This window comes from Oryzias latipes, chromosome 20 (genome assembly GCF_053564925.1).
Source record: "Oryzias latipes strain Hd-rR chromosome 20, Olatipes_Hd-rR_3.1".
Lineage (NCBI taxonomy): Eukaryota > Metazoa > Chordata > Actinopteri > Beloniformes > Adrianichthyidae > Oryzias > Oryzias latipes.
Genome location: NC_136256.1, coordinates 11,617,734 through 11,644,293, shown reverse-complemented (window position 1 = coordinate 11,644,293; position 26,560 = coordinate 11,617,734). Strand labels below are relative to the sequence as shown.

Genomic DNA, 26,560 nt, shown 5'->3' with positions numbered 1-26,560 from the left:
CTTCGAAACCCACAATCAAGGTGAACTGCCAAACAACTGGTAGCTCACTGCTCTAACATCCACAAACGGCAACTCCTATCACAACTTGAGATTGAAGCGATACAATACAATGCCATGGGAGAGCCAGAACAACAGGTCAGAGATGCCACTCTCCCACCCTGAGATTGGGTACACAGCCCCAACAACCACAATTACGCTGAGCGAGGCAGCAACTGACCTGAAAGACAAGATCATGTCTACAATGAACACTAGGCAACCCCGACACCAACTACAACGGTTAAGTGACGTACCTGAAAGTCTACTGGAAACTGTGAATGAAGCATTGAGGGCAATTCCTACCACGACCATCACAGAAACCAATGAACTGGTTTACACTTCAGCAGCAGTGATCCCTGAGATGCTTGGCTATAAGAGCAACCATGGAAGAAAACAGTACCCACCATGGAAGCAACGGTTAGAGGCCAAAATCAAGGCAACTCGGAAGGATGTGAGTAAGCTGACAGAGGCTCAAAGAGGTACAATGAGAAAGCAAGTACCTAAGAGATACAGCCAGATGTCCATACCTGAAGCACTGGAAACTGCCAAACAAAGGCTCCTAGCCTTGAGCAGCCGCCTAAAGAGGTACACAAGAGACAATGAAGCCAGACGAATAAACAGGCTCTTCGCAACTCAACCTGCAAAAGTGTACGCTCAGTGGCAGGGTCAAAACAGCCGAGCAGACCCACCAAGGCTGGAAACTGGAAAAGTATATGGGAGAAAGAGACAGCACATAACAGCAATGCCCAGTGGCTGGTCTCTCTGAGAAAAGAAAAATAACAACCTCCCTGAACAGAATCCAGTAACCATCACAGTGGCTGACATCCAAGAAAGAGTCTCAGGTATGAAGAACTGGACAGCACCGGGGCCTGACATGATACATGCCTACTGGCTAAAGAAGCTTACCGCACTCCACGAGCGCCTGGCAGCACAAATGAACCAGCTGCTTAGAGATGAGACTCACCCCGAATGGCTAACGGAAGGGCGAACGATCCTGATCCAGAAGGATCCCTCAAAGGGTGCAATCCCATCCAACTACCGGCCAATAACCTGTCTGTCCACAACATGGAAGCTCATGTCAGGCATCATTGCAACCAAGATAAACAGGCACATGGATCAATTCATGAGTAACACACAGAAGGGCATTGGTAGAGACTCCAGAGGAGCCAAACACCAACTCCTGGTCGACAGAACAGTCGCCCAAGACTGCAAGTCACGACACACCAACCTGTGCACAGCCTGGATTGATTACAAGAAGGCCTATGACTCAATGCCACACACATGGATCACTGAATGCTTGGAGCTGTACAACATCAACAGGACTCTAAGAGCCTTCATAGGAAACTCGATGAAGCTGTGGAAAACCACCCTTGAAGCCAATGGGAAGCCACTTGCACAAGTGTCCATCAAATGTGGGATATACCAAGGTGATGCTCTGTCCCCACTGCTGTTCTGCATAGGTCTGAACCCCCTCAGCCAAATAATCAACAAGACTGGCTATGGATACCGACTCAAAAATGGGGCCAACATCAGTCACCTCCTCTACATGGATGACATCAAGCTATATGCTAAGAGCGAGCGTGACATTGACTCCCTGATCCTTTTTGAAGGGTTTCCTGTGACGTCATTTCCGGGTGAGCTATTCCCAGTGCTAGTCGTGTGTGACTGCTGTCCTCTTGTTTGGCATTAGCCTTACTACTATTGCTTACTCTAAGGGTTATCTGGGTTAATATTCACATCTAGTACTTTTTATTAGCGAATTCACCACTGTTAAACCGCTTGCTGTTCACTTTCTCATTTTGCTAAATAGACCACTTCTCTTTACCTAAACACCGCTAGCCTTAGCTTTAAACCTGGCATGGCCACCACTTCTTCCGCCTCTCCTCCTCTCTCCTGCCCCATGTGCCATATGTTTAGTGATGATCCTGCCTCCTTTAGTGAAAATAGCGGTAGTTGTGTTAAGTGTAGTCTTGTGTTAGACTTGGAGGCCAGGCTGGAGCAGTTAGAAGCGCGGCTCCGCACAGTTGAAGCTAAGCCGGCTAGCCAGGTCGTTACTCGTAGCGCGGGCCGCGCTACCAGGGCTAACTTAGCTAGCACCCCAGCGCCCTCCCAACGGCCGGGAGACAGTCAGGGGTTTGTACCGGTTGGGAGGAAACATAGTGCTAAACGCAAAAACTTAGAGCACCCGAGACTCCACGTTAGTAATAGGTTCTCCCCCCTCGGCGACACACCCGCTGAACACTCAACTCTGGTTATAGGCTCTTCTGAAGTTAGAAACGTGGAGCTCCCAGCGGCTACAGTCAGGTGTTATCCGGGGGCCAGAGTTGGTGACATCGAGCGGAACCTTAGGATGTTAGCTCAGAATAAGTCCAGGTTCCGTCGAGTCGTGATTCACGCAGGCGGTAATGATGCCCGACGGAGACAGTCAGAGGTGGTTAAGTTAAACGTAGCTACGGTGTGTAAACTGGCTAAGACGATGTCCGACACTGTAATTTTCTCTGGTCCCCTGCCGAACTTAGTCAGTGATGAAATGTACAGCCGCTTTTCATCATTTAACCGCTGGCTTTCTAGATGGTGCCCAGAAAACGGCGTTGGTTTTGTGGATAACTGGAGCGCGTTTTGGGGGAAGCCCGGTCTCATGCGGAGAGACGGCGTCCATCCCACCCGGGACGGTGCCGCTCTTCTTTCTAGAAACATTTCTGCTAGCCTTAGTCTGTTAACCTGACAATCCAGAGACGAGACCCGGGCGCAGAGCAGCAGTGTAAAACGCTCCTCTGAGCCTCCCTTAGGGTTAGTGCCGGTGCAAAACCCATGCAGGGAAAGTCAAGCAGGTCCTAGCTTTAGCTTATGTGCTGAAAGACAAATGAAAGGAGCGCGTCATAGAAACCTTAAAGTGACAGACAGCAGTTCTCACAAGCAGAATTATGATGTAATTAAATGCGGTTTATTAAACATTAGATCCATTTCCTCCAAGTCCCTCTTTGTCAACGAGTTAATTACTGATAAAAACCTTAGTCTTTTAGCCTTAACAGAAACTTGGCTCCATCAGGATGACTATGTTAGATTGAATGAAGCAACCCCCCCCACTTATGCTAACTATCAGAAATCCAGGATTTCAGGGAAAGGAGGTGGTTTGGCAGTAATATCACAGTCTAGCTTACTTCTCAGCCCTAAAGTTAAAAATGCTTATAATTCATTTGAAAACATCATATTGTCTTTAAGTCACCCAAACAGGAAAACTCCAAAACCTGTTTTACTCATAATTATCTATCGCCCCCCCGGCCCATATTCAGAATTTTTAACTGAGTTTTCCGACTTCCTATCGACTATTGTCTTAGATTCTGATCAAACTATAATATTAGGGGATTTTAATATTCATGTTGATGACCCCAGTGACTGCCTAGGAAAGGCTTTTGCAGCTTTATTAGATGATGTTGGTTTCACCCAAAGTGTGAATGAACCCACTCACTGTCATAAGCACACCCTGGACCTTGTTCTAACCCATGGTATAGAGATCAGCCAGCTGAGTGTCCTTCCTCTTATACCCATCATTTCTGATCACTTTCTGATTACCTTCCAGTTTACACTGGAACATCCTTCTGTCCCAGTGAATAAGTAACAGCTTAGAAGAACCTTAACTGACCGTTCTGTGTCTGAGTTTAAACACACAGTTCAGCCAGTACTTAGTGATATTCTGAGAAAATACTCTGAGACCAGCTCCCATGGCATCAGTCCTAGTATAAATGACCACTTTGTTAATGATGCCTTACAAGCCCTCAGGAGTACACTCGATGTTGTTGCCCCCTTGAAACCTAAGTTCGTCAGACAAAACCGAGTAGCACCGTGGTTTAACGCTGAAACTCGTTCTCTTAAACAAGAAACCCGTAAGTTGGAAAGGGAATGGCGCCGCTCCGGTTCAGAGCAGTCTCTGAATACCTGGAAACATAGCCTTTTAAATTATAAAAAAGCCCTGCATAGAGCTAGAAGCCAGTACTATTCAACCTTAATATCAGAGAATGGAAATAATCCAAGATTTCTTTTTAGCACTATTGCTAAATTAACTCGCAGTCAGAGCTCAGTAGAACCACATGTTCCTGTTTCTCTCAGCTCTGATGATTTTCTTACATTTTTCGACAGTAAAATCTCAAATATTAGACATAAGTTAAATCAAGTTATTCCTACTATCAGCCCAGAGCAGGCTGAAGCTGTAGAAGTGGAGGCATCCATAGAAACCTCTGTAACATTGGACTGCTTCACTGCTGTGGATCAAGCGGAAATAACATCAATTATTACGTCCTCCAAATCCTCAACGTGTCTGTTAGACCCAATTCCCACTAGACTTTTTTAAAGAAACTTTTCCCCTAATTAATGATCCCATATTAACAGTGATAAATGCCTCTCTGGAAACGGGTTACGTGCCACAGTCTTTTAAATATGCAGTTGTTAAACCTCTTCTGAAAAAGCCCAGTTTGGATCCTAGCATCTTGGCCAACTATAGACCGATATCAAACCTGCCCTTTATTTCTAAAATCCTAGAAAGAGTTGTAGTTAAGCAGCTTTACTGCCACCTACAGGACAACAGCCACTTTGAAGACTTTCAGTCAGGGTTTAGACCTCACCACAGTACGGAAACTGCACTAGTTAGAGTCTCTAATGACTTGTTATTGGCCTCAGAAAAGGGACTACTTTCTATTCTGGTCCTGTTGGACCTCAGTGCAGCCTTTGACACTATCGACCACGGTATTTTACTCCATAGATTAGAGCAGGACATAGGGATCAGAGGATCTGCTCTCCAGTGGTTTAAATCCTATCTTTCCGATAGGTATCAGTTCGTTAATGTAAATGGCCATTCCTCTCAGTGCACTCGAGTCAACTATGGAGTCCCACAGGGCTCAGTCTTGGGACCGATCCTGTTTACGCTTTATATGCTACCCTTAGGAAACATAATCAGGAAACACAGCATTAATTTTCATTGTTATGCCGACGATACGCAGTTGTATTTATCCATGAAGCCTGACCAGAATGACCAGATAGAGAAACTGAACGCCTGCATCAGTGACATCAAGACCTGGATGACAATTAATTACCTCCTCTTGAACCCAGAAAAAACTGAGGTCATTATACTTGGTCCTAAAAACCTCAGAGATACTCTGTCTGCTCAGATAGTCTCCCTGGATGGCATAAGTATAGCCCCCAATTCCACAGTTAGAAACCTTGGGGTTTTACTTGACCAGGATTTATCATTTAAGGCTCACATATCTCAGGCGTGCAGAACTGCCTTTTTTCACCTGCGGAATATTGCTAAGATCAGAAATATACTTTCTAAGAGTGATGCTGAAAAACTCATCCATGCATTTGTTACGTCGAGGCTGGATTACTGTAACTCCTTGTTAGCAGCGTGTCCTAAGAGTTCCTTAAGAAGTCTCCAGCTTGTTCAGAACGCAGCAGCTAGATTGTTAGCTGGAACTAGCAGAAGAGATCACATCACTCCTGTGTTAGTTTCGCTCCATTGGCTCCCAGTTGATTCCAGAATCAAGTTCAAGATCCTCCTGTTAACCTATAAGGCCTTACATGGAATGGCCCCGTCCTATATTAAAGACATCATAGTCCCTTACCATCCAATCAGAACACTTCGCTCGCAAAATGCAGGACTGCTTGTGGTTCCTAGAATTAGTAAAAGTACGGTTGGAGGTAGAGCGTTTAGTCACCAAGCCCCTGTCTTATGGAATAAACTCCCAGCTCATGTAAGAGAGGCCGACTCAGTTTCTACATTCAAAGCTAGACTGAAAACATTCCTCTTTGGACAGGCTTATTGTCAGACTAGTTAGTATTCAGAGATTATTTAACTTAATGTTAATTTGTTTAAATTAAACTTAATAATAACTATTTCTTTTAAAAGGCTGCTAGAAGTTGAAGCTGGGGTAACTATGGTGCACTGGGGTTCTGTCCTCTTTCCTGTTTTTACTTCTACCCTTCCTCTCCTCTATTCTTGATCATAATTTATCATTTAGTTCCCCATGCCTCTGTTGGGTGCAGTGCGATTCATGTATTGTCCCTCTTTTCCTCTCCCCTCCTGGGGAGTGGGAGTGCTTCCAGACTCCAGTTGGCTCATCCGTGCTCCAGTTCCTGACCGTTTACCTCGCCTTTGCTCCCGCTCCTACACCTGGCTGTGGATCCTGCCTCTGGCTCATCTCTGGCTCGTCTCTGCTCTGTACCTGACCGAGTACCTGACCGAGTACCTCGCCTCTGCTCCTGCTCCTACACCTGGCTGTGGTTCCTGTCTCCGGCTCGACTCGCGCCTTTGACTGTCCCCACAACCACGGCTGGATGAAGCTCGTCTGCTGGACTTTTATATATGTAGTTGTAGATTTAGATAAGTTAATTCTTCTCTAAGATTTCTGGTAAATCGCCTGTCCGTCCTGGGGGGAAATCCCTCCTTCATGTGGGCACCCCTGAGGTTTCTTCGTTTTTTCCGGAATCCGGTTTTTTGGGAGTTTTTCCTTACCGCGAAGGGGGGTCTAAGGGCAGGGATGCCAGTATAGCTTAGTCAGTTTGTTAGTTCATTTTAGTATTTTTCTATTGAACTCTTTGTATTCGTGATCCTTTTGATTTCATGTTTTACTTCGAAGCCCATCGAGACGACTGTTGTTGTGATTTTGGGCTATACAAATAAAATTGAATTGAATTGAATCCACACCACCAGGATCTACAGTACTGACATTGGGATGTCATTCGGGCTCGAGAAATGCAGCCAGATGGTGACAAAGAGAGGCAAGGTAGTCCACACAGGAGGGGTCTCACTCCCAGAAGGAACAATAACAGACATCGAGGACAGTTACAAGTACCTTGGAATTCCCCAGGCAAATGGCAACCTGGAGCAGGCAACAAGGAAAGCTGCAACAGCTAAATACCTCCAACGAGTAAGGCAAGTCCTGAGAAGCCAGCTCAATGGCAAAAATAAGACCCGGGCAATAAACAGCTACGCACTGCCAGTTATCAGATACCCTGCAGGAATAATAAGATGGCCAAAGGAAGAGATACAGACCACGGATGTTAAAACACGAAAGCTCCTCACCATGCATGGAGGGTTCCATCCCAAATCCAGCACCCTGAGACTGTATGCTAGCCGCAAGGAAGGAGGCCGAGGACTAATGAGTGTAGAAGCCACTATCCAGGATGAAACATCAAAGATGCATGAGTACATCAAGCTCAAGGCCCCAAATGACAGTGTGCTCAGTGAATGTCTCAGGCAATGGAGAGCAGAGGACACAGTGCTGGAGGACAGATCCTCATGGGAGGACAAACCCCTGCATGGGATGTACCACCGGACCATAACTGAAGTGGCTGATATCAAGAAGTCCTACCAATGGCTAGAAAGGGCTGGCCTACAGGACAGTACTGAAGCGCTCATCCTGGCAGCTCAGGAACAAGCCCCTGAGCACCAGAGCGATAGAGGCTCAGATCTACCACACCAGACAAGACCCAAGGTGTAGGCTGTGCAAAGAGGCCCCTGAAACAATCCAGCACATAACTGCAGGATGTAGGCAGGTAGGGCATACATGGAGCGCCACAATCAAGTGGCTGGAATAATATACAGGAACATGTGTGCAGAATACAAACTGGAAACCCCAAGGTCAAAATGGGAAACACCTCCGAAGGTGGTAGAGAATGAGAGGGCAAAGATCCTGTGGGACTTCCAGATCCAGACTGATAGGATGGTAATGGCAAACCAACCAGACATTGTAGTGGTGGATAAAGAACAGAGGAAAGCCGTTGTGGTGGATGTGGCAGTGCCAAGCGATGGAAACATCAGGAAGAAGGAACATGAGAAACTGGAGAAATACCAGGGACTCAGAGAAGAACTGGAGAAAGCATGGAAAGTGAAGGTGACAGTGGTGCCTGTGGTAATTGGAGCACTCGGGGCAGTAACCCCCAAGCTGGAGGAGTGGCTACAACAGATACCTGGAAAGACCTCAGACCAGAAAAGCGCAGTGCTAGGAACAGCTAAGATACTGCGCAGGACCCTCAAGCTCCCAGGCCTCTGGTAGAGGACCCGAGCTTGGAGGAGAAACCACCCACGGAAGGTGAGAGGGGCGTTTTATTTTTATATATATATATATATATATATATATATATATATATATATATATATATATATATATATATATATATATATATATATATATATATATATATATATATATATATATATACATATATATATATACACACACACACACACACACACACACACATATGCATATATACATATGTACATATACATATATGTAAATATAAATACCTATATATATACACACTGAGAGAGAGAGAGAGAGCTGCTGAAGGGGAAGCTTGAGAGGATGGGAATTGATCCAGTTTTTGTTCGCTGGATCCACAACTATCTAACTCTAAGGTCACAGTTTGTCCGAATGGGAGATTGTGTATCTGGGACATTGATGAGCAGCAACATTGGTGCACCACAGGGAACTGTACTATCGCCTTTTCTATTCACACTCTACACTGCTGACTTTAATATTGCATCTGCAGCTTGTCATGTCCAGGAGTATTCGAACGACACTGCTTTTGTGGCGTGTCTAAAGGGAGGGGATGAGAGTGAGTACAGGGAGCTCATCACCAGCTCATCACCAGATTCACCTCTTGGAGCAGGGACAATGGCCTTGTGCTGAACATCTCAAAGACCAAGGAGATGATCATTGACTTTGGTAGGAAGCCCTCCCACCAACCATTGATCATCGATTGAGGGAGAATCAAGGTGGTCGATTCCTATAAGTATTTAGGTGTGCACCTTGACCACAAACTGGACTGGACAGAGCAGGCTCAGGCTCTGTAAAGGAAAGGACAGAGTAGGCTGTTTTCCTGAGAAAGCTAAGGTCCTTTGATGTATGTACTGACATGTTGCTCCTCTTTTATCTGTCGGTTGTGGCGAGTGCTGTCTTCTATGGGGTTGTATGCTGGGGTGGCAGTATGACCACAAGGGATTGCAATCGATTGGACAAACTGATAAAGAGGTGTGCAGCTGTGATCGGGAGGAGAGTGGAATCTGTGGGAACTGTGCTGCAGAAGAGGATGAGGGCCTTAACTCAAAGCATCCTGGAAAATCCGAGACATCCCTTGCACAACACAATGTCTGGTCAGAGGAGCACGCGGAGTAACAGGCTCTGTTCACTGCGCTGCAGGACAAAGCACTTTAAGAACTCATTTGTCCCTTCAGCTATCAGGCTGTTCAATGAACCTGCCTGATATGAACTGATATTTTATTTTATGAACTGCCATTTTATTGTAATTTATTGTGTGTGGTTGTGTGTGTTTTGCTGCCGGACACCTGAATTTCTCCCTTGGGAGAAAAATAAAGTTTATATCCATCCATCCATATATATATATATATATATATATATATATATATATATATATATATATATATATATATATATATATATATATTGGTTTTTTTAATGAGAACTGGAGTAAAAATGCCTTATTTCCAACTCCAACAAAATAGAGTCAATTCAGTCGCCATTTTTTTCATGATACAGACAACGCCATGTGGGAACCAGAAACTGTCAATAAGCAGCGATTGCTTCGAGTCGGTCTGAGTCGACATTTCAACCACTCTCATCAATCACAACCACTTTCACTCATCAAAAGGGAGTTTGTTGGAAGTCCGTAAAGCTACCACTTGAATGCGGGCTTGGGTGAGTCTGTCAATCAAACATTTTAAAATCTAATTGGCCACCAACCCTATCATGAGAAAACATTAGGATTAGCAAGAGTGTGTTTTTAAAAAATCAGATCAAGAATGGTTATTCTGACAAAGATATTGACTGAGTAATAGCCGTTTATTTCTCTATAGATGTCTAAGAAATTTTGGCTTCATGGAGCCAGCGGTTCCTTCCTGTTTAGAACACCAGGGGGGAGGAGTTACTCAGTCCAATTTTCATATACAGTTGAGGGGTTTCATACAGATAAGTATATTGTTGTCTAAAAAAAGTTTAAACATTTTAAACAAAACTAATGTTTGGAGTTGTTTTTTCAGCTTCTGCCATACTGTGTAATTTTTCTTGAACAATTTGGGTCACAAAAGATGGGAAGAGAACCCTTTCAGAAGTAAATTCAATGCCTGTACAAACATGGAACTTGTTGAGCTCCACCCTTATGCCTGGCTACATCTCACAGAAACATAATGCCACCTTCATTAGTATCACTATCTGCCCACCACTGTGCTGTGTTTTCTTTGGGCCCATGGAGAAAGAACATACACAGCCCTGCCCGTCATTATCCACGATCTCGATGCCTTCTTCTTTGGCCATGCATAACAAGCCAGGCATCAAATGAAACCCTTTTGGTTTCCTAAAAATCCCAGCATCAAGGCTTTAACTTAAGCGCCTGAGGTATGCCATAATTCAGGCGCTTTAACATCCTCGCACTGGCGAGTTACAACCCTGGATCCTGAACAAACACGCTTACAGAAAATGTTTCTTTCAATTGAGGGCAGGGAAATTATGCCAATTTTTATCTCTGTCAATTGTATTTTTGACATCTTGCAATAATTCTGGTCAAGCCAAGAGAGACCACCAAATGGGGAAAAAGATCTCAACAGCTTACAAGACCATCTGGCTCGTCTTTCAAGACTGAGACTTTGCTACAAAGAATACAGTGTAATACAGCTCTAACAATTAAAGTTTTTTTTCCTCTTTTTAGTGACCAAGTACTAAAACATACCCAGTTCCATCTGTGAATTAGACAAAGGCATAAAAAGGTTGTCTGGAGTCTATATGTTGGTCAACATACATTGAAGTTGTTTTGGCAAATGGACCTGGAAATCATGGTAAAAACTTGAAAAACGGAAAAGCTGCACAAAGCAAAAAATGTCAATACCGGTATATTTTTGTCACAGAAAAAAAAAAGCATGCAGTACTATGTTTTATCATTTCTCAAAGGTTGAGCTAGGTGCCATTTTGCATTATTAAGTACTTAAGTGTAAAAAATCTATTTTTTAAATGTGCAATCATGCTGTTGATGATTAGCTCGTGCTGGTTTGCGGTGCCTTCTGTCCGTGAAACCAGGGTTCGACTCCGGGCTGCTCCCTCTTCCCTTCTCTACTTCTGTGCCGGTCCCAAGCCCGGTTGCTTTGAGAAGGTTGCGTCAGGAAGGGCATCCGGCGTAAAACATTGCCAAGTTTACCATGCAACTTATTCGCTGTGGCGACCGCTGATGGGAAAAGCCGAAAGGGAAACAACAACATATCCAATAATGCTCTCAACATAAAGCAGAATGACATCAAGCACAAACAGAACAATCCATTAACTTCTTTTGAGACTTTTTAGCAAGTTACCTAATCACTTAACAGTAACAGGGGTGTACCGGTACTTATTCTGCACTTTTCTGTCTACCTTGAAGGCCTGAAGCGCTTTACAGTCACGGTCCCATTTACCATGAACACACATTCACACACTGCTGCCATGCATAGTGCCAAGCTGTAACCACTAATGTGGTTATGCGTCTTTTCCAAGGACATTTTGAAACATGGGAAGGGAACCAAACCTATGATCTTCTGATTCAAGGACGGCTGGTCTACCTCTCCACCACAGCTACCCCTGATGTTGAGCTGAACAAGAACTCTGGGGACATAAGTAGTTAAAACCAGCTTGGTAAAGTGACTAACATCTTGATGATCGTGATCTGATTGCAGTAGCAAAGAAATGTTTCAGAAGGTTTGTGGTTCTTATTTATGGTCAAAAACAGTGTATGAGGATGTGGGAGGGGTCAATGACAAGACCAAGCTTGTGTTTCAAACCAATTGCCAAAAGTTCCTAAAGATAACATAAACATCAAGTAAATGTGTCACCAATCCTTCTTCAAGTTTTAAAGTTGGCAATACGTTGATTGAAATGTTACAATACAAAGACGTCGGGCGCTGGGGGTTTAGTCTTTGATGACTGAGATTCATAAACATAATGCAAAATGTTGCCCAAAAGGTGGACTGTCTGTAGAAGTCATCTTGAAAGAGTTTGCTCAAAACACATAAAGGTCTGTCTCTTTGAAGAAAAATGATTTGTAAAAAAAAAAAAAAAAAAAAAGAAGAGTAAAAGCCAGTTAAATAATATATCAACGTAACTATTTTTTTAAAATAATTTATTGTAGCAAGAAAAGACAATAAAATAGTGGAGTTTGTCTTAATATTGTAAGCAGAAACATTTCTATTCTGTTTACAACTACAATGGTTGCTAATGTGGTCGTCTCAATAAGAAGTTACAGGGCTAAAATAAGGAAAATAAGGTGTTTATAGTAGTAAAATGTGGATCTGACAAGCCAAAACATGACCTTACTGGATTTGCAATAGGTACAAGTTCTTGTAGGAATTACTTTTGGCCTCCAACACAGTCCCGTTTTTTTTTTTTTTTTTAAATTGGGGTTGTCCAAATCCTATAAACGACTTGCATTTTAAAAACTGAAATCATCTTCTTTTGAGTACAAGATGAAGAAGGAGATTTCCTGAGGATTACGCAAATCCCTAATGAAGACGAGAGTAGACAGAGAAATCTGTTCACTCATCCCAACTTCATGATATGCAGGTTTCAAGTTCAATAAGAAAACAAAGCAGCGCCTGCTGCAGAAAGAGCAACACAAAACATACAAATTGTGATGAGATCCAAGTTTGTGATGAAAACAAGACAAGAAAATAGAAGGCGGAAACTACTTAAGATATACACATATGTTTTAGACAACAAAAACAAAGATTCAGAATTTTATTTTCACTAAAGCTGGTAAAATGTAAACCCGTTTGACAGAGATGTAAGAAGATCCTAAAATGTCCATGTACGGCTGCATCCCATTCACACATGCACCAACAAACATTTACAAAAGATCATCCATTAACTGTCGAGGTTGGAGGGCTGTGAGGGTAAAAAAAAAAAAAAAGAAGTTCTTTTTACCTTAACAAGCGAGTGGAGGCCTTTCTCCCCAAACATATTCTGAAGGAAGGTGTTATCTTCAGGGCAGCTGGCGTGAGGCTGAAGCTGGGAAGGCAATGCCGCCAGCAGCTCATACAGACCTGAGGATGAGGGGAAGAGGGGAAAAAAAAAAACTCACTGAGACAAAAACATAGAATCTCTATGCACCACACAACACAAAAGGGCCGACAGGCTGGGATTAGTTGCAAATTTAAAAAGAGCAAACATGAAAGACATATGCGTTAAAACATTCCCTTAGACAGGCTGCCGATACGAAATAAATAAACTGATGCAACTGAATGATTATCCAAATCTGAAAACACTTAAAACAGGGAAACATAAAGCACAGAGCATTTCCTTCAGCCTTTGCTTCCTGCTTTTGTTCCAGCTTTTCCTGTTTTTGAGGAACAATAAGTGAAAACTACAAGTTCCATTCATAAAGTCATCTGAAAGGTTAAAATTTCAGTTTTCCTCCATTGAAGTTGGAACACTTTCTTTAGGAGATCTACATCCTTTTTTTTCTCCATGTAAACAGAAAAGCACATCTTTGGTGTTTCCAGCATGGTCATGTGGCATTTTTCTGATGATCGAGGACATTTATAAAGAAAATTAAGCTCAAAATTGCATTTCTGACTATGTCTTTATTCAAGTTGTTGAGATTTGGGAGCAGAGGAAAAAATGGCATAGACATAGAAGAACAATTAAAAAAAAAAAAAACATTTGGCGTGCCACAAGCTCCCTGCTCCATTCAAATATATCCATTTGCAGGGAAGTAAATCCATGTTTGTCTTCATTTTCCCCTTACGAGCTGGTATCTGGTTCAAAACTGTACTATAAAACTATAGCTCCAATGTTGCTCGCCAATTTCATTGCACCAGAAATGTTAGGTTGGGGGGGTAAGGGTCTGTAAGATAGTAGTAGAGCATGTAAACAGAGTACTCTCAGCTATGGCAAGGGGGGACAGAGTTCCACTAAAGGTCTCTTTAAAAGATTACATGCTGTCCATTTAAAGTCATCAAAAAAAAAACTTGACATAAACAGGCTCAATTTGGGGGAAAAGAGGGTGAACAGGCTCAGATGTCCAGTAGCTGACGTCTTAAGCACAAAAGCACAGCAGACCTTTACTTTTCTAGAGTCGGAACAAAAGCGGTGGCACTGAGGCTTAAGGAGCCCGCCAGGAGCAAAAAATACGCAGAAACCTTTCACGGTTTACTAAACCAGCTTATTTCAAAGAACAAATACTTCAAAAATCAGTTTAAAGAAAACCAGACTGGGGAAACTGATGGTTTCAAGATTAAGCTGCAGGGAGGTGAAGCACTCTGCGGAGAGAGCGCAAAACCAGCAAGTCTATGGGTCCACTTCCAAACACAACAGAATCCTGGAGTGTAACTGATGGAGTAGTAGCAGATACTTGTCTTTCTGCTCAGCTCTGGTCCTCCACACGCCTAAGATCTATTAAACTAGGAGGTACAACAAAGGTCAGGCACTCAAGCTGAGCTGTGTGCACCAAAGACCGCATCAAAAAAGCCTCCCAAACTCAAACCCCCTGTACTTGAAACCGTCTGAATTAAGACAGATCTTTTAAAGAAACCCCAAAGCCATGGCCCAGCCATTGGAACGTCAAAATAACTTGAGTGGCTTGGCTACCTCCATGAGGGTGTCTTTAATCAGTGCATGGAGTAAAGAGGAAAAAAAAAATACTAAACTGGCTAAAAAACAGTTGACGGAATCAATGGTTGACTGAAGGGTCCACTGCTTTCCTGGTTGGAACTTGTCGGATCGGCTCATATCACAAAATCAAAACAAACGTTATTTATATAGCACTTTTCCTATAAAAACATAACACAAAGTGCATTACATTAAAACAAAATAAATAATATAAAAACGAGCATGAAAATTACACACAACCCCCCACCCCTTTTGTAACCTCCCACCCCCTAACTCAGTGCTTCTCAATTATTTTTTGCCAACCCCCCCCTAGGAAAAAGAAAATGTTTCGAGCCCCCCTCTAATTTTTTTCCAAGCACTGAGCCGCTGTCCCCACTGCCACCCGTTAAATTTGCGCCCCGGACAATTGCCCGTATTACCTGTGCCTAAAACCGCTTCTACTGCCCCCCCCCGGCATCGCTTTTGAGAAGCACTGCCCCAACTGATGGGGATAGACAATAGGATATAGGTTAAGCACGAAAACAAAATGTTGGTTATTGGAAATGCTAGTAATAGTTGGGACCTCCCTCCCTGTGAATAGCTGCATCTCAGGCAGGGACCAGCCTCACCACAGCTAAGCGGCGATGCGGGTTCCCATCTAGAGCTGCAGCCGACCCAGAGGGAGAGGACCCAACTGAGGAAACACCGGAAATAAAAATTTAAATTAAAAATTAAAAAGTAAACATTCTGATAAAAGCAATAAACATTGAAATAAGGAAATATTATAGTAAATGATTAATTATCTCGTGTAAATTCCTCAAACAAGATTACAATAAATCAATAAATACAAAATAAATAAAATAATAAAAGTAGTAAAATTAGCTATAAGTCAGCTTAAAAAGTTGTGTCTTGAGCCTTTTCTTAAAAGCAACTATGCTCTCTGGTTATCTCAAAGATAACCATCTTGTCGTCTCCAGCATCCAACAGTCTGTGCGGCGTTAGCACCTCCTCGCTGCTCCGAAGGGTCGGCTTACAGCAGAGGAGTGAAATACACTACGAACAAGAGAGCTTTAACGTGCAACGCGTTTGCAGCAGTCCCAAAGTTGTGAACCCTGTGGTTTTACTCGAGGGCGTGATCTCTGGTACGAGATCTAAAGCCTTGTTCTGAGGTCCTCACAACCACAAAGTTGCCCCTCCGTCTTTGGTCATTTACATTTTGGAGCCCCCATCAGAACATCTCACATAATCTGTTTAAAAAAAGGGATTTAAAGAGACATGAGATGAGGTGATGGGTGCAGGAAGTGCAGAAAGAGTGGGGGAAGGAATATGGTTATGTCGTTACGTGTTGGCAGTGATGAGATGCTGGTAGGCGGGAATGAGGGGAGGAAGAAAGAAGGTCAGAAAACATTTTTTTCTCCCAAGGTGCAAACTTTCTCTGCGTGTCCGCACTCAGCTCATTATCTCTCTGGACAAGGGCGCCTCCTTGTCAACACTGAGAGAGCGTTCACAGTCTGAGAGATGTGTGCCAGTGGTAACATATGGGAAACAGATTCATTAACTGATTGGAAACAACAACTTCAAGGGAGACGAAGATAAAAGACAAGCTGTTGCAATTCTCGCCTCATCAGGTCACTGTGTCGAGCTGAACTCTGTGACCAGGAAGAAAGCCAAATTCAAGAAGAAACCCAGAGCTAAAGTAGGAATCGCCAAAACAGAAATCAAATCTGAGAACATTCAGGGTCAGAAAAGAGTCAGACAAAGAACTACTGAAGGTCAGATCATCATGAGCATCCTAAAGTGCAAACACAGAGGAGTTACCAGTTCCCCCATTTGCACATAGATCATGCATACGAGTGTATTAAAGAATCACTCTAATGAAAATCCTTTTTTGGGTGTTTTTAACATCTTCTTGAAGCATTTTCTGATGATGATGACAGAAAATGAATCCTAAAATTTCATTTCTAATTATTTCTGAATGAAGAGCCGATGACAAAGTGCAGTGGGGAAAAGCCTGCAGCAGGTGCTACAGCCAGTGGCCCACAGGCTCCCCGCTCCGCTCTATTCTGATGCATCCAGTTAAAGACTAAAAGCTCCATGTGCGTCTTTGTTTCCCTCGTCTGAGCTGGAATCTGACTCTGCATGGCTACATAGCTAAACAGGTTTTTTGATTTAGGCATAATCATAATTAAAGAAACCACTGGGAATGCTTTGAAAATAGATCAAAAAATGATCAGAGTTAACTTTAACAGCTGCAAGGTCAGTAAGACAATAAAAAGACGACAAAAGAATGGATGGAAACAAAGTGAATGTAGACCAGCATTTTACCACTAAAGGGTGGAACAACTAACTTTTTTTTACTGGACCGATCTGGCTTCATGCAATTTGTTTTGGCAAGACTATTCTGGACCCACTTGTATGGCGGCTGTGGCTAGTGAACCTGACAGCATCTAGCAGTGGACCACTTGGTTCGGTTGTGGCTAGCACTGGACCAGCCCAAAGCTGCCAAAGTCCAGCATTATGCCGCGCAGCACAGCCCAAACAATCTTCAGAGAAATCCGAGAGGCCAGGGCCTCCGGGGCGACCCGTACGCAGGAAGAGAGCACTTTAACTGCCAAGCGGCACTTCCCCTCTCACGCCCACACCCGCAGCGGTCAAGAAAAATCACAGATCTCCTTCATGTAAAACACAGTAAAAAGACAGACGCTGAAAGGCATTATATACGATATGATTCAAATTGCTAGTCACATAGGTCAGCAACCTCAAAGATTTTTCAAGGGCTAAGCAAAACAAGGAAATTGCTAGGACAAATCTACAAATATGAGAAAATTATGACTCTTTCCATCAAACTGTAACTCTATAACAGGAGGATCAAATCATCAGTCTGCCTGTAATTTTACATGTTGGACTGTCTGGTTTGAATGAAGCAGAACCCACTTTAATCTTATAAGTGATGAACAAACACTGAGAAAGCTGTATGTGCGTCTGGTGAACATGAACATGCAGGAAATGAACGGTGGGTTCTGACTCCATTTCCTCCTCGCGCACTTTCTACCAGGTGCCGAATGATTAATTGACCACCCTCATTTATCTCGGGTTCACTGGAGGGCTGAGGAGAGAACGCTACGGGAGCAGTTTTCAGCCGAGGAATACTGGCAGACATGTTAGCGAGAAGAGTCAGCTGAAGACAACACAAACGAACCCATTCGAGGTTTGATTTACTATTTTATTCTCAAGTCGAGGGAGCCAGAAAAAAAAAATAACCCTCAAACATGGTAAACGCAGTTGAAACACAACATCTGACATATGCATGAGCATAAATAACACCTGATTAAAGTGTGCACGCAGACAGAGGAAGATTGATGACAGTGAGGATGAAGATGAGAGGGAGCGATGGTTTACTGCAACAGGAAGAAATAACAATCACACAGATGATGGTTCCTGCACACATACTTTAATCCAAAGGGAGAAACCCTAGACAGACAGTGGGTGGAAAGATAGATTTGACCAGAGCGAGGTGCCAAACAAAAGGAGAAGTGTTTAGGGCCTCTTATTGACAGCCAGCACAGGGCAGGACAGAAACGTCATCAGCCCACCAGTTCTCCACAAGGAGGAGAGGCGTAGTACAGCTGCACCTACCAGGAACAAAATGATATGGTAATACAAGACAGATTAGCTAATTGGACCATATAATCTTTTTAACACATCATGCACTTACTCCAAAAACCATTTTACTTTGGGTATGGCAGGGGTACGACCGTGGAAGAAAAAGCTATTCAAGTGACTGGATCTGGAACCTCACAGCAGGGGTTTGTGCTCCATTCAAGCCCACAAGCCGCCGATTACCAGCTCCAAAGACCAAAACCACTTCAATATCATGTTCACTGATGTTTCAAAGTCACACTCACTGAAAAATTCCATCCTTTCAGATTGGAAGAAAAAGTGAGCAGCTCCTTAGCATGGAAAAATGACTTCAGTGAGTACGGTTCAGCCAACAACGGCCTGTTTTTTTTTATTGGCTGCTTCACCACAACAGGTTGAACTTTGAATGTCAGTGCTTAAACTAAATTATTGTGAAATGATGCTTTAAATCCTAGATGCTCATCAGATTTGTGTTTGACCCATGCCAGAACTGGCTAAACTAATCAGTTTATGATAGCTTTTTTTTTTACACGGTCAAACTCCCACATCCATTGTTGACCTTTTAACCCCTTATGGTTTGTCTTGACCTATGAGGCCTGCAAACCAAAAACTTCTAACTATCCATAAAACTGGATTTCCTCCCTTTGTCCTTATGACAAATCAACTCTGTTGAGTGTTTGAAAAGGACTAGTCAAGACTGTCTTTTACTGTGAATATCTTAATTTGTGTTTGTCCTATTAACATGATCATTGTTCTAATTTCCTGCTTCTGTCTTCTGTGTGATCTTATGCTCCCCTTTTACTGTTGTGAGGTATTTGTGATTTTATTGTGGGTAAAAGTACTTAATAAAAAAACATTTACTTATGTCTCTACGATTGGTGAATGAAATACGAATGAAAGCAGAGAGAATATAGGGACAAATTTAACCCATTTATTTTAATGGGGATTTAAATGCTCATTAAAATAAATGTGGTCTTCCCTGTCATGAACTAAAAAACGTAGAAAAAAGGTTTTGGAAATATCTTATGTTAGCCAAACATTTAATGATTTTCAGCTATCTTTCACAGAAGAGAGAACATATAAAGAATCGCTGCAGCTCTGCTTGTGGTCAAACACAACACAATAAACTGGTTGTGTGAACAGTTTTGTATAATAAAACTCAAATGACATTCAGCTTAAAAAAATGTGGGCTAGGATAATGAGTGAGTCAGGAAAATGCTGGTGTCAAATCAAAGTCCCTTTTTTGTCTGATTTTCTGCCATTAAAGTTTTTTTATGGATGCTTGAACTCAACTTCAGCAAGGGTTCGATGTATCTGTTGGCTCTAATGTTCATCAGTTAACACAAAAAGATCCTCTTGTCTCACAGACATTTGGAGTCTGCATTAATCAAACATTCAGACGTAGCCAAGTCTATCCAGATGTTTGTTACATAGTGGGACGTGCAGACATGCCATGTAAGCATCGTTTGGTAACTTGTTGATCAGGGGTTTAAATCTCCACTAATTGTGTCTTTAGGAAGGGCAACTTTTGTAATGAGCTTCTAAATTATTATTTTTTACTTTTTTTTTAATGTATTTATTTATTGTTCTTGTCCTGTCCAAAAGCTGGGCAAACAGATGAGAGCTGAGGGCCTCTTGTGTTGGACATATTTTACTTGAACAACAGGGGTTATGAATCTTCTGACAAACCAGAGGTATGTCTGAATAAACCCCTTTTTTAATATGAGGCCAAACTTTATTAATTTTAATCATATTTGAAAATCTTTTGTGTTGGACCGGATGGAAAAGGAAAATAGGGACTTTTGTAATGAGCTTGACAGCAAGTTGCTTTGGATAAAAGCTTGGTCAGTTACTTTCAATTGTATTTTTATGATTTGCATTTTGTGGAGATCATTAAAAAAAAAACAGATGTTGACATTTTACAGAGAGAAATATCTCTGTAAAAATGTAAATAACAGCTTCAGGAACGAAAACCCATCATTTACTGTAAAGAGCCATACACAGGAGTATATAAATGCATACAAAAGCTTGTCAAACTACAATTTCTAAATCCATAACCGCAAAATAAGAAAAAAGGCTATAGGAGGAGAGAGTATATGAGCCAGGAGTAAACCTACTGTGACTAAAAGGTAAAACTCAAATTCAAATTTTAGCTTTTGAACAAACCTCAAAACTCCTATCAACTTTTTCACAGACATAAGTAGAATTACCATAATTCAGAACTTGATTGTTTCCAATAATTAAACCTAACATTTAGGTGAAAAAGAATACAGTTTTTGGAATGAGAAGTGTGCTTGAAAAAAACGCTCCAGAACTATAATATACACGATGTTACTGCAATGTGAGAAACTGATGAAAGCAAACTAAAATGGCTTCTTGAAATGATCGTAGTTGAAGATGGATTAGCAAAGATGTTGCCGTTTTATTTTTGTAAAAAAGAAGTACATGATGCAGTTTTTGTAGTTATCAATCTTAGTAGCTGAAGATGCCATTAAAACTCAGAAACAGTTTGAACTTTTTGCCTTTTACCATATTTTCCCCACTTTAAGGCACATTTAGAAGCCTAGCATTGTGAATATGCTAACGTGGTTAAAGTGTAGCGTGTAGCGTGCAACGAAGAAGTTCTGGAATTACTGTGAATGTAAAGTTTGACTGACTGATGGATTTATCTCCGACTGTTGTCTCACTGAACACACCTTACAGTTTGGCATGCCGTATATGTGACAAAAATGAGAAAATAACCCATTTATTGACTGTGTGCTCTATTGTGCAAGTCCTCATTCTTCACTCCTTTAGTTGCACTTGATTTATTTTCTTCTTTTCTTTTTTTTACCTTGGATTCCTAATGCTGCATTTTTACTTTCTTTTTTAATAGTAAAATGTGGAAATTTTCTTTTAATGTATGTGGAAACAGGGAGCTTTTCCAGTGGCAACAAATGCAAATCAGTGCTGTATCATTGCAGCACCATGCTGGCTATTGGCTATCAACCAGGACAAATGGCTGGAGGCTCTCAAAAGATCCTCCATACACACTCCTCACCACCACCACCACCACCACCACCCCACCCCAGATGAACTCAGCCTTTAACTGTTCCTAATGTCTCTCGTGTGCTGAAAATGACAAAAGAACAGATGCTTAGGATTTGTGAGCTCAGGATGGAATTTTTTTTCCCCCTTCTAACAGAAAGAATAAAAAAATATGCTAACATTCTCATCATAACACTAGTGTCACTTTAGGGTTTTTAGATTCAACATCTGCCTTAAACATCCAGCAATAAGTTAGATCCCTTCAACATAAGTGTTTCTGCATCTCATTTTGCCCAAATCATCATACAACCATCAAAGTCCACAACAAGGGGCTTCCAGACAGAGAAAAAAGATGACTGAAGTCATTCATCTATCCCGCCGCCCAAACAAGCGCACCGCAGCAAGTTATTAGCGGGTCTGTGAAAAGCGTTGTCCCATTGAAAGATTTCCATGTGTAGCGTTTCATACAAGGCCAGCCACCTCCTCTTGCAGCTGTGCAAGGCTGAACCACCATCACCTTTAAATGCTGTGTGGGGGGCTGTAAACCTTGATAGAACATGCAGGTAAAGCTTGGAAAAACACTGTTAACTTTAATGGGGTTAATAAAAGGGCAAAGAGGTCTTTAGAAGTTCTTCCTCCATCAGAGCGGAGGAGAGTACGGTTTAACGGTCGACATGCAGCGACTGTAAAGGCACATGAAGGATTTCTTCTCAGTGATCATAAAACTTGGCTGCAGGCCCAACAGGACAATTAAAAACACAAATGAGGGTCTTTTTCAATGAATCAAACTAAGTTAACAAGGTCAATAAATAACAGTTGCTGTGTTAATCAGCAAAATTTACCAAAATGGCAAATCAAGAACTATGGAGTGATTCTTACACTAAATAGGAAACAAAAAAACAATAGTTTCTTTTATCTTTGCAAAAATGATATTCATCAACTGCATAAAACATTTTTTGGCTGTTGTAATAAACTTCCTAAAGAGAGCTGTAAAAGCTCCCCCTTTCTTGAAACAATTCTCAGTTTCTTTTTCTTGGCAGCAACAATTAGGATCAACATTGCTGGATAGGAAGTCTACAGGAATAATCTCGATAAGGTCAGTCCAAGAGTTTACCGCAAGTTTACCATAATAAATCAGATTGTTTTGGTATAAATCTATAGATTTATACTTCTATGCTTGTACAGGATGACAGTTATTTTTCTCAGAGCGTGCCATGTTTTCCTACATTATCCCCTCCAGTCTCAGGAAAACATCCACACACATTATGATTGACCATGACAATGTAAATAAACGTGTCTTACTGTCCATCCTCAAACCACCAGTCATTAATCATTTCAATCATTTTCCTGAAACTGACCAGTGGATTCTTGGTGACCTTTTTCGTCAACATTTCTGATCTTGGATCTGGGCCCCTAAAACAAACCCAGTCTCGCAAACACCTATAAAACCCATAAAACTGGCAGAGTTTGGAGGGAACGTTTTTAGATGAAGATGATTAGATGATTAGCTGCAACTGCGGCAATGGGCAAACTTGTACAGGGCATGCAAGTGGCCTTGCACAAAATAGAGGGGTCGTAAACTGCTTGGTGACCCCATAAAGCAAAAATGTTCATGGACAATTTTATACTGTGAGAGATAGGTCATAGTAGACAATTAAACAACGTGTAAGGCAGGGCTGCCAATCCTGGTCCTTGAGATCTACCACCCTGGCTTTTTTGCAGCTCTCCCTGCACCTGGATCAGCTAAGTTTAGTCAATAAGAACAGGGAAACATCCGAAGCCGCTAATCAGCAGAAAGTAGTGCAGGGAGATCTGGAAAACAGGCAGTGTGGTAGATCTCAAGGATCCGGGTTGGGCAGCCCTGACGTGAGGCTAAGTAAGGGTGAAGTTAGTGAGATGCAGGAGTGTTGTACAAATTTTTCTTCTTTTTTATTTTTTAACCCCCACCCCCAAAGAGCCTGTAAGTTCAGTTCATGTTAAGTTTGTTCTCCTTTCACGCACCCTGAGTGTTAGAAGTTAGGAAATTAAAAAAAAAAAAAAATCAGACCATAGTATGTGTGGGCGACTTACGAGCATCTTAGGAACGTTTTACGAGTATCTTACAAACGTCTTACGAACACTTGCCTATCACGTGCACAGCCTGTGCATGTAGCATTTCCACACGGTCAAAGAGGCCCATACTTACCCCTTACTAACAACTAGAGTGTGGCATAAAGGCACCTGTGCATCATCAGCACATGGAACTTACATTAGCCTTATGATTACTTCACGATACATTTACCTCACACACACACAACAATTGTTTGTTTCCTTTTCATCAACGATGAGCCTCAAGAGAACTGCAAGACACACCTATGATCCCCTTAAGATGCGCCCGCTACTTTCTACATCCCTCCATGGGCCTGAACAGGCAAAAATCTATCGGGATGTACTCAGTATAAAAGTTTTGTTTTGTTTTTTATTTGAAATACTGTCACTAATTGGGATCTACAATTACATCTAATTACACACATTCCCATTTGAGAACAGCATCAGCTCAATTTAGCCAGGGAAGAACTACAATAAATATGTTTTTTTTTAATAGAAAGACCCCAAAACTCATTTAATACGTACCTTTGAAATTAGGCAAAACCACACCAGTCCCCTGTCATCTGCAATTCTCTAAGGAAAAAGTTTCTGTTGTGATTTCTCCAGCTTGCGACTGCTGACATTCACCAACTCTACCTTTCCCCCACGACTGCACCCAACAACCACAAGATGACAATCACATAACTCAAGACGTTTGGAGGAAATGGGGCTACAAGGAGAAAACACCCACTCTCACTCCAGGAGACTCGCTGACCTCCGAATGGCGTAAACCAGATGCTGTTCTTTTTAGTGAGCAAAGATTTTAACCGAGAAACATTTGAGAAATCTGTGGCAACAAGTTCCCATTCGGTTCAACCCGAAGATGCTGAGGAGGATCAATTATTTCTAAACAAACTAGTTACAAATTGAAAACACAAAAAAAATGTAATAATAAGAGAGCTCAACAAAAAAAAAAATCAACTTTAAAACTGAAAAAACCTCAATATTTTCCTGACTATGTTCACAGGTTTCTTGGACACAAAGAGATCAGTCTATTCCTGCAGTGAAAATTTGGAAGCCTTTAAATATTCAAACGAGTGTGAAAAAAAAGTTATCTTTGGAACTGATGAAGTCCAACAGAGAGAGATAAATTGTGCAGAGCAGACAGTGGAGTGGGATGGGTTGGCCTGTCTGGATATTCTTAAGTGGGAGACAGAATAAACTGAGACGAGCTGAGCCAAACAGAGCAGAGGCGTAACAGTTATCTGACCCATCCTGAGCTCACAAACGTAGTCCATCACATTTGCAGTGGAGGAGAAAGGACCAAACAACAGCTGTCTGGCATGAGGCATAGCTTTGATGCAAAGGAGGGAGAAAGTGTGTTCAGGTTAATCATAGCTGAATGTTTTTTTCTTTTTTTGAGTCTGGCTTATTGTCTGTCGAGGAGACTCCCAACTGTCAGATTGTGAGGTGTTTGCAGAAATGAAATACTTTTGAATTTCTTTTTATTTTCAGAGTGTTATGGCTGAACTTCACTTGTGTATAAATAAATGCATTCAATTCTTTAAAAGAAGTGTTAGCTTAATGTGCTGCATTCAGAAGAAGTTGGAAAAGTCTTCTAAAGGAAAAGCATGGAGGTCAGGTTAGATTTGTCAGCTGTATTCTACCACCAGTTGACAGATTAAGTACTGAGAGCGGGGGGGGGGGGGGAGGGGGGGGGGGTTCAGCCTGCGACGCACCTTGGGGGGAGGAGCTAGTTGGCAGTGGTCCCCCTCCCATGGTTGCCGTATGGAATGCCCCCCCCTCTCGGTTTTATTTGCACCTTAGACATGTAGGGCCCTTGGTAGGGCTGCACTCTATGAGGAAAACTTGCGATATGAGTGATTAATATTGCGATAACGATATAATTTGCGGTATATAAAAAAATAGCAAAACAACCAAAAACATAATTTCCATTTCATTGCAGCGGTTTAAGAATTATACTCCGAATGACCCTCGTCGACATAGGAGGGGAACATCTAACATAAAAGGGCTCCATCTGATTGATCAACAACGTTAAAGAGTTTATCCGATTGGTCAAATGCATAAAGGGATTTATTTCATACGTTAAATTATTCAAGCTGCTATAAGATTGTTTTAGCACATTTAAGGCAACCATTTATTGCAATTTTTGCTGTCCTTTGCGATATGCATATTGCACAGCCTGATCTTGCGATAGCGATAAATTTGCGGTATATTGTGCAGGCCTAGTGGGGGGGGGGGGTGCTTGGACATGCCAGCAAGCAGCAGATGTCCTTTTAGCGCCCTACCCACCAATTTTAACTGCACTGTAGACATTTAGGGCCCCTTGGTGGGGAGGGTGATGGGACATCACTGTGAGTAATCAGGAGATGTCCCCTCAGTGCCTATACCCGCCAATTTTAACTGGTGCACACACCCTCTACTCCTCAAAATATACACTCCAACATAAACACACACACACGCCCTCACAAACACACACACATGTTGACATGTGAACGTTTTTGTAGCCAACAGGTATGTTTATAACATTTGAGTGTGTGTGTGGACAGGCCCCGCCCTTATGACTTGTATTACATCTGAACCTTATCGTAATGATTATAACCATCCAGAAACTTGTTGCTTTATGCTGCTTCATGGTTTACCCCCCCCCCCCCCCCCCCCCCCCCCTTCTATAATCAACCTCCTACCCCCCCTCTCTCTAACGTCCCTCTCTCTTCTTCCCTCCTTTCCTTTTCCGTCCGGTCCAACACATACGATTTTCAAATATGATTAAAATTAATAAAATTTGGCCTCGATTACAAAAGGGGTTTATTCAGACATACCTCTGGTTAATCTGAAGATTAATAACCCCTGTTGTTAAAGTACAATATGTCCAACACAAGAGGCCTTCAGCTCTCATCCGTTTGCCCAGGTGTTGGACAGGACAAGTAAAATAGATACATTAAAAAAAAAAAAATTAAAAAAATTATTGAGCAAGATTGCACATCAGACACAGTTATGATTGCAATTGTTTGAATTACTATGGTCCTCAAATAGGACAATTAACATTTTAACATTTGTGTGGTACGCCTGCATCTCACTTACTTTACCATTGCATGTTGTATAAATGTTCGCTACGACTTGCTACTCGTAGCATGCCCATAAAAATTAAT

The 26,560-nt window shown here is 42.0% G+C and overlaps 1 protein-coding gene across 5 annotated transcripts in view; it reads right to left on the bottom strand.

Annotated features, from left to right (window-relative positions):
* mpp7a (MAGUK p55 scaffold protein 7a) overlaps window positions 1-26,560 on the bottom strand; it is a 157,198-nt gene that overhangs the window by 93,183 nt on the left and 37,455 nt on the right. For all 5 annotated transcript variants that reach the window (XM_023949912.2, XM_023949914.2, XM_023949915.2 and 2 more), the window contains exon 3: window positions 12,990-13,108. In XM_023949912.2, the coding sequence (XP_023805680.1) occupies window positions 12,990-13,108 (119 nt within the window). The remainder of the gene's footprint in view (window positions 1-12,989; window positions 13,109-26,560) is intronic.